At 30.6% G+C, this 9,111-nt stretch overlaps 1 protein-coding gene across 1 annotated transcript; it reads left to right on the forward strand.

Annotated features, from left to right (window-relative positions):
• Positions 1-1,010: 1,010 nt before the first annotated feature.
• Positions 1,011-8,890, forward strand: LOC115697891 (cation/H(+) antiporter 20). Its single transcript, XM_030625059.2, has 4 exons — positions 1,011-1,437; positions 1,753-2,790; positions 7,216-8,121; positions 8,351-8,890. The coding sequence occupies exons 1-4, from the start codon at positions 1,246-1,248 to the stop codon at positions 8,663-8,665; spliced, it is 2,451 nt and encodes an 816-aa protein (XP_030480919.1). The 5' UTR covers positions 1,011-1,245; the 3' UTR covers positions 8,666-8,890.
• The last annotated feature ends 221 nt before the right edge of the window (positions 8,891-9,111 follow it).

Here is a 9,111-nt window from a genome sequence, read left to right on the forward strand (position 1 = left end):
GGGCTTCGAGGTTGATGGGGGCGCCAATGGTGGGTGGCTTGGAGGATTTGGGAAAATAAAATTTTCTTTTTTTTGGCTGAGAAAATGGGTTACGGTGGGTTGGAGGATTAGTTTGATGAAATGAAATGAAATAAATGAAATGGAAAGGGTGAGGTTGCTGAGTTTTGTTTTTTGAAAATGAAAAATACTGGGCCGACTTGTTCGTGCCTATTGTTGTGCCCCTTGCAATCAAATGGCACGCCATGTCAGGGCAGGGGGCCCGATCGTAGTCATGCCCACATTAAACATAGGGAAAATTCTCGCGTTCAGCAACAGGCAAATTTCAAAGCTGATGGGGCACGATATTATCGTGCCTATTCAGCTCCATGTCGCGCCCAAATGTCTAAAAAAAAAAAAAAAAAAAAATTAAGAGCCACGGCCCCAAGAATACTAGAAAGATTGGCATCATTTTAAGTCGTCCTCTACTTAGACTTGCCAATATGCTACTATTATTGTAGTGACATATATTGATACCTCCGTCCGGGTTTAATTATGGTGTGTCAAAAAATTCTATTCATATTTACAACACCAATTCGGATTGAAATTTTGGCTCCGACCACTTGATTAATTATTAACAATATTGTCACATGGCATGTCTAGCTGAAAATCAGTTTGAATTTGAGTAAAGTGTTGGGAGAAGGTATAGATGAATTGATTGGCAATTTGAATATGGACTATAATTAAATGATAGTTATAAATGAAACACAAATGGATGATTCGCTGTACCCTTATGATGGAAATATATATATATATATAAATATAAATATATAATTATAAAGTTATTACTTAATTTAATTGGGTTATTAACTTAACTTTCAAAATGGCAAAATACTCCTAAAATATATATCAACAAATAATTTAAATACAGTAGCATCTTTTCGTAGTTTCTTGTAATTGTTATTATAAGATATTTGGAGCCGTTGTTCTGGAATAATGATATCTATAGTGCTGTATTTATCAACAATTAAGTTGATCAATCAAAATTTTGTGTGGTTCCTCTGTTGAATCTTTTTCCACTGAGCTTTGCTACTGAGACGTTCATGTCCACTTAAAATAAATTATTGCTATATTGGAAGGAGAACAGCCACATATTCTCTCCACATACTGTTTACGTCTGATCGACATGCCTTCCTATATAAGATCACATATATGCGCATGGAGTGTACAAGTAAATTATAACACTGCACAAACTGCTTATTAATAATAATGGCAAACACAACGACCAGCAACCCAGTGATGATTAAGACCTCATCCGGAGGAATCTGGCAAGGCGATAATCCTCTAAGCTACGCCTTTCCTTTGCTAATAATTCAAACCCTTTTGGTTCTCTTCACAAGCCGCTCCCTTACTCTCCTCCTCAAGCCACTTCGCCAACCCAAAGTCATCGCTGAGATTTTAGTACGTTTAATTAATTATATATGCATGATTTTTTTTATTATTATTATTGGAGAATCAATTTTGTCTCTAGTAGGACCATTTTTTGTTTTCATTTTTTAATAAAACGCTGCACACTTTTTATTAGAAAAATGCTGAATATGTAGTTTACGGTTATTAAATACAGTATAATAAACCGTTATATAAAAAAAAAATTCTGAAGGTAGGAGAAATGACAAACGCACTAAAGAAAAGTGATGATGTCCCTAACTAACTATTATATATATGCTAATTAAGAGTTTTCACATGAGAGCTAAATGTTTTGCGTTGCACTTTCAGGGTGGGATTTTGCTCGGACCATCGGCAATTGGACGTAACCAAAATTTTGTGAAATGGATTTTCCCATCATGGAGTACTCCCATTCTTGAATCTGTGGCCAGCATAGGTCTCCTCTTTTTTCTCTTCTTGGTTGGTGTTGAACTAGACTTGTCATCTATTCGACGTAGCGGCCGCAAAGCTTTCACAATAGCTCTGGCTGGTATCTCCCTTCCTTTCATATTCAGTGTTGGAGTCACCGTTCTCATCCGCCAAGCAATAAAGGGACAGGAAAAAGTCGGCTTTGCACAGTGCCTCGCGTTCATGGGTGTTTCATTCTCCATTACAGCTTTTCCTGTTCTGGCTCGTATCTTAGCGGAGCTCAAGCTCCTCACTACTCATGTTGGAGAGACGGCCATTGCTGCTGCAGCCTTTAACGACATCGCTGCATGGATATTACTGGCTTTTGCAGAAGCACTCTCTGAGGGAAATGAGGGACACAGTAATAATAACAAGACACTCTCCTTGGTCCCGATCTGGGTTCTTGTTTCTGGCGTAGTGTTCGTGGCCTTTATGATGTTAGCTGTTCGGCCCTTGATGAGCTGGGTGTCCAAGAAGTACTCGTCGAAGCAGCAGAAGTCTATGGACGAAGTTTACATTTTGTTGACTTTGGGAGGAGTAATGGCGTCGGGTTTCATGACTGACTTGATCGGAATCCATTCCATTTTCGGAGCATTCATTTTCGGGCTGACTATTCCGGAAGGGAGTGTGTTTGCAGGAAGACTGATAGAGAGAATCGAGGATTTCGTGACAGGGTTGCTATTGCCGCTCTACTTCGCGTCAAGTGGGCTGAAGACGGACGTGACTAAGATAAGAGGGGTTGAATCGTGGGCGCTGCTGGTGCTGGTTATAACAACGTCGTGCGTTGGAAAGATTCTGGGGACGTTTGTGGTGGCCATGCTATGTATGATTCCAGCAAGGGATTCGATTGTTTTGGGCGTGCTTATGAACACCAAAGGTTTGGTGGAGCTTATTGTTCTCAATATCGGCAAGGAGAAGAAGGTAATTATAACATGTTTATTTATTTATGTGCTATTTCTTTTTTCTTTGCATGCAGTTTTGAGTACAGTATTATAAAAAGTATTTAAAAATAAATTAATGTGTGACCGTCAGTGATACTTTGTTTTTTATTTTAATGGTTTTTAATATGATAAGGTAATTAATTCATAACAATTACAGTTGAAAAAATAAGATAATATAGCGTGCTTCTATTTTTTTAATAAGAAATTATTTTTAATGCCATAAATAATTTAGAGCCAATATAAAATATGTATTATAAATACAATTCATATTGTTGATAAAAAAAAATTGAGATATAATGTTTCAAATTCTAAATGCTAAAAATATAAAAACCACCAAAAAAATTAAAGGTAATCTATTTAGGTAAATTTTCGTATAAATAGTGGCCGACCCATAATTGAATTTCTTCTATTTTAGTGGTCATAAGTTTGATGTTATTTTGAACTTTATACTTCATTTATTTTTTAATAAATAAAATGTAGATACACTTAAAAAAAGAGCAAGGAAATTTAAAATATGATCTCCATGTAAATTTAAAGTATTTTAACTAATTGTTCTACTTAATTACCACGTATATATTAAAATAAAAATTACATATTAATATATTTTTAAATCTGAGAGTGGGCTTTAGCCCTCCATGAATATTCCTAGGTCCGCCTAAGCCTATAAATATATATTTCCTGTACAAGTTTAGAGTAACTTGATGGTATCTTTCCGTCCCCTTACAAACAACTCTACTAAAAATTAAATATCCAGTTAATTAATTCAGTGAACATGTAAAAATCCCGAAGAAAAAAGAGAATTTAATTTAAATAGATATGTTCGAACCAATAGATTAATTTATATTTATATATATCTACATAATAATTTGTGTTTCTATTTACATTAATGTGAACCTTATAATTTAAGGTTGACCATATAAATTTTGAGTTAGTAGTATACTTAGTGTTTTAAATATCGAAAAATAAATGTAAATTAGTTTTAAAATATATATAGCTTTTATTTTCTTATTAAAATTTATATAAATAAAGTATATATCTTAAATATATTGGGTGGATTCTTCATCCAATACATGCATCTTGGAATTGGATCAATTACGTCAAATGAATTAGGGAGAATTATTAGTTTTAAAATTCATTATTATCACTAGTTAACAGCATGATGTACTAATGGACATGTTGACTATAAACATTGGATGTGAAAATTATATACTCCTACCACCATAATATATGGTAAAGTAATTATTAGTTTTTTTTTTTCTTAACAATACTAGAATATTTGTCCTTTTAGAAAATTAATAGTAGAGTTTAATCATTTATTAAGTATTTTGTTTATATGTGTTTTCTTTCAGTATATCCAAAAAAAAAAACCTCTTGTCCGTTTCGCTTTGTAAACTTGACATTTATTGTTCTAAATTAAGTGGATATTATTTACCAAAATAAAAACGGTGCATATTGTATTTATGCTTTTGTATAGCGTTCATACCCTCAAATCAATCAATCATAAATCAAAAATATATTTTATGTAATTTATGCTTTAAACAAAATTTAAAAAGATTATATAGTCATGTCGGTCGGAAAATCAAATCCTTCTACTCAAAAACAAACATAAGTATAAAAATATCGGGTAATTAAGTACATGTTTGGCATTGTTTTGTTTTTTAGAAAAAAATAAAATGTATTCCCATTTATGTTTTATAATTCCATGTAATTGTTTTTTTTTACGGTTACCAGTACAATTTAAAAAACTTTCCAATAGGTTATAGTATTGAAAATAAAACTCAAATATTTTATTACACTATTTATTATTTTTTTATATATTATTATTAAATATTTGTTTGAATACTATTTTTAATGTATTCATAATACGGTTGAGTATTCAAAATTAAAATAAAGGTAATGAAAATTTTTAACCGAATAAATTAAGAATAATAAAATTTAATATTTGTAATATATTATTTATTATTTTTTTTAAAAAATAAAATAATAATAATTTATATTATTTAATTTATTAGGAAACGTAATTAAAATACTTAAATGGATTAAATTATTATTTTGACTTAAACTATATAATATTTAATAATTATTTTATAAAATATATTTTAAAAGATAAAATTATCATTACACATTTAATATAAAAAAAATAAAATAAAAATAAATAAAAACCATTATTCTTAATTACATTCAAAAAAAATTTATGAATTTATAATTATTTCTAAATGGCATATAAGATCATGAAACAAAATTAGATTAAAAAATAATGTCTAAACAAGAAGGAGTTTAGTACATATTTTTCCAAAAATATCAGAATTAATATTTTCATTATATTCATATAGTTAGTGTACGTATGGCCACGGTACATAGTTTTGTAATTATGTGCATTCTTAGCCAAAAGATAATTTAGTATTTTTCCTTTTTCTTTCTATGTACTCAAATTAAGAATCTTGTTCTAAGAATTAACTATTTTTATGCAAGAAAATGTGAATCTAACATAAAATAACAACTTGTTAAAAAATAAAAATAAAACAAAATAAGTACCACAGTAAATTTATTTATAAATATCTTAATATCTTGCAAATTTGAAATAATTATGATTAAAATTATTATTTTTTAACAAGAACAAAAAAATAGTATTATGTTTATACTCCAAATAGTATGGAAACCCTTCGCATCTCTATTTGTATAAAATAAAAAACCAACTCATTAATCATATTCATTTTCTTAAATAATAAATCTTAATATTATATTTTTTATTCTCAAATATTTATTTTTCAACAATAAACTTACTGGTCAACTACGTATCATGAACATAATAATTAGTGTACACTGTATAAAGTATAGTTAATAATGCTGCACAGCTCATAGGCACATAATCAATCTATTTTTTTTTCTTTTTTTTATAAATAGATTATTATTATTAGATATTAGTACTATTAATTAATATTTTTTAGGTAATTCTATAATGCACACTCTTAAAATGGATGTACTGATACACCCTTAACTTGTTTCGGCATGTAGAAAAATTTTTTAGTCTAATTTTTTTTCATATTCATGTACGTTATATCTATTTAAAATATCCTACAAAATTTTGAAAAATTCGGAATAATTTACAATATAGAAAACAATGTTCAAACAGTCTATTTTACACGTATAAAATAAAATAGTCACGCGTGCAACACGCTGTTTGAACGTAGTTTTCGGCATGTTAAACTTTTCTGAATTTCATAAAATTTTGCAGGATGTCTTAAATAACTATAACGTACATCAATATACCTATTTTAAGGGGTGCATTGTAGAATTTTCCAATATTTTTTTTATGTTTATTGTCTTAATAGTAATACTTTTTATTAAATTATATAAAATTTTATATTTAATTAAATGAATACCAATATTAATGTGTAGGAAACGTGCTTAAACACCACTAATATTGTAATGACGCTTTCCAAAATATATTTACTCAGTAGCTAGAGTATATTTACAAGTGAAATGGAAATATCAAATATGTGCTACAAATGTACTAGAGAGTGGCAAGTATAGTTAAGAATATTTTATAATATTAATTACACTAAAAGTAGTACACGGCTGGTAAAGAATATTGAGGACCAATATTTTATCATGAGAATCCTTAAAAAATAATTAAAATCTAGTATTATATATTGAGATGTGAGATATTTTTATTTAACTAACTATTTATAAGCAGTCACATGATCCTAGGTACTATTCATATCTAATAGAAACATTGTACCATCTCCTTATTTCTCCTTATTATTTGTATAACTATAAATATGAAGTATTCTAATAAAAATAATCACTATAAATATAAATATAAGTGATTAATTTGATAGTAAGTAATTATTTGAATTTTAATTTGGACACACTAAATTATTCAAATTTTTTTAAAAAATTTAAAAATAATTCTAAAAAGTTACATGCAAAATATATATATATATATATATATATTTATATATATTTAAACTAATTTTTTTAAATGTCAAAATACATGCACGGGTGTACAAACATTATTTAGTGAAGTACTACAGTATTCATTTATTTTTTAAGTATTAATAATTGGGTTGTTGCCCTAGTAATATAAAAAATTTGAATTACTGTTAGACATCATAAGTTATTAGAACAATATGGTATCAACATCCAAAATTCGTCAATAGATTAAATTACGGGACTACAAGTTTAGAACTTGGTGCTCTAAGGTGCCAATTATATCAGGGTATTGTTGTGCTCTTGATATTTTAACAAATTTTATTTACAGATGGAATCCTCCAAAAATATGTATAACCAAATATACATACATAATAAATATATAAAACTCTAGAATAGTCGTAAAATCTGTAATAACTAGTGGAATAATTAGTTTTTCCCTTTTTTTCTCTCCTCTCTCTTTTTTCTACAGGTCCTAACTGACGAGATGTTCGCCATTTTAGTGATGATGGCCCTTGTTACCACATTCATGACGACACCAACAATCATGGCCATATACAAGTCCAAGTCTCCACCAGACATCAGCACACGTACCCAAAGCAGTCCAAATTTAAAGGTAACCAAAGAGAAAAAGACTCAAATGCGAATCCTTGCTTGCATTCATGGACCCGCAAGCCTACCCTCCCTCTTCAACCTCATGAATTTGCTCAACCATTCACCAATTAAGCTTTACATCATGCACCTTGTGGAACTCACCGACCGTTCCTCGTCCATTATGATGGTCCGTCGATCTCGCAAGAATGGCTTTCCCTTAGTCAGCCGCTTATGCCGGCGTGGTCCTACGTTGCATGAGTACCCGAACCAAACAGCCGCCGCATGTGAGGCCTACAGCCTAGTCCACAGTCAAGTCACTGTACGCCATACAACGGCTGTGTCAGGGCTATCCTCTATGCACGAGGACATACTTCATGTGGCGCAAGCCAAAAGGGTGTCGATGATAATTTTGCCGTTCATGGAGGTTTCGGGAAATGGCTGGGGAGGGGTCAACCAGCGGGTACTTAAGACAGCACCGTGCTCGGTCGGCATGTTTGTGGACCGAAGCTTTGATTTAAGGTCAGAGTGTAATGATCAGCTGCACGTTGCTCCTGCTACTAACAGCAGTAATGCATCAGAACCAACTACAACCATTTCCTCAAGGATGAAGAAGGTGTGCGTTTTGTTTTGTGGAGGACCAGATGATCGGCAAGCTTTGGAACTGGCTGGGAGGATGGCTCACCATGAACATGTCATTGTGACCGTAATGAGATGTTATCATGAGCATGATCATGAAAGATACAGTTGCACAATCTCCATCGTCAACGAGGATAAGCCGGAGAAGGTACCTATTTAGCTAAGTATATAAATATATATATAAAATTTTAATAAAACATAATTGTTTTTTATTTATTTAAAGGGTGTGCATGCATAAAAAGTTTAAGTAATTTAGATAATTATAACTTGGAGGACTAAAACGTCGTTGAAAAGGTTTACCAAAAACTTTAAAAACATAAATTTATAATGTGTAGTGCAATTCATTATTACTTATTATTATGATTAATATAAACCAGGAGCTTGATGAGGCTGCACTTAATGAGTTGAAGAGGAGGAAGTCGGCAGAAGTAGAGTTGACTGAGAAGGTAGTGGATAATGACATAATAGAAACTGTGAGGAGCATAGTGAACAATATGGAGTACGATCTGGTAATTGTTGGAAAAGGACACTTTCCATTGAATCAGACTTTTGTTGATGATCAAGCCGAGTTGGGACCCATAGGAGGCGCATTAACTTCTGCTCAACATGAAATTGCTTGTTCGGTGCTTGTTGTACAACACCATGCGGCACCACTCTTACTGCCCAATGAGGATGGAATCGTAATGGTCTAAATTGAAATACCATCTCACTTGTGTGAATTGCTATTTCTTTCTCTCTTGATATTACTCGAATAGTGCGACTGAGGTTTTAAATAAAATTCTTCATAAATTCAAGAAGATTCTGTTGGAAATTTATAGGTGATTCAATAGAAAGACCAATGTCAAAATACAACTCAAAATGAAAAATACAAGAGCAATAATAATATTGATAAAATAATGTTGCAACTTTAGATAAAATATACACATAAGTATATAAAAGAAGATGAAGAGAAGATTACAAAACACAATATAAATAGTAGTATATCTATTCTATATAAAATATGGCTATACAACAAAATTATTGGTTTTATGAGAAATTATTTGGTGACTTTATTAATCGTTGCAATTAATAATAAATTTGTTCATATTGTTTATTTTTATTAAAAATTATTTTCAAATTTTGATATTTAGAATTAGTT

The sequence above is a fragment of the Cannabis sativa genome, chromosome 7 (genome assembly GCF_029168945.1).
Source record: "Cannabis sativa cultivar Pink pepper isolate KNU-18-1 chromosome 7, ASM2916894v1, whole genome shotgun sequence".
NCBI lineage: Eukaryota > Viridiplantae > Streptophyta > Magnoliopsida > Rosales > Cannabaceae > Cannabis > Cannabis sativa.

Coding starts and splice junctions, on each gene's coding strand:
- LOC115697891 (XM_030625059.2), top strand. CDS start 1,246: ATGGCAAACACAACGACCAGCAACCCAGTGATGATTAAGACCTCATCC. Junction 1,438..1,752: donor AAGTCATCGCTGAGATTTTA/GTACGTTTAATT, acceptor TTGCACTTTCAG/GGTGGGATTTTGCTCGGACC. Junction 2,791..7,215: donor ATATCGGCAAGGAGAAGAAG/GTAATTATAACA, acceptor TTTTTTCTACAG/GTCCTAACTGACGAGATGTT.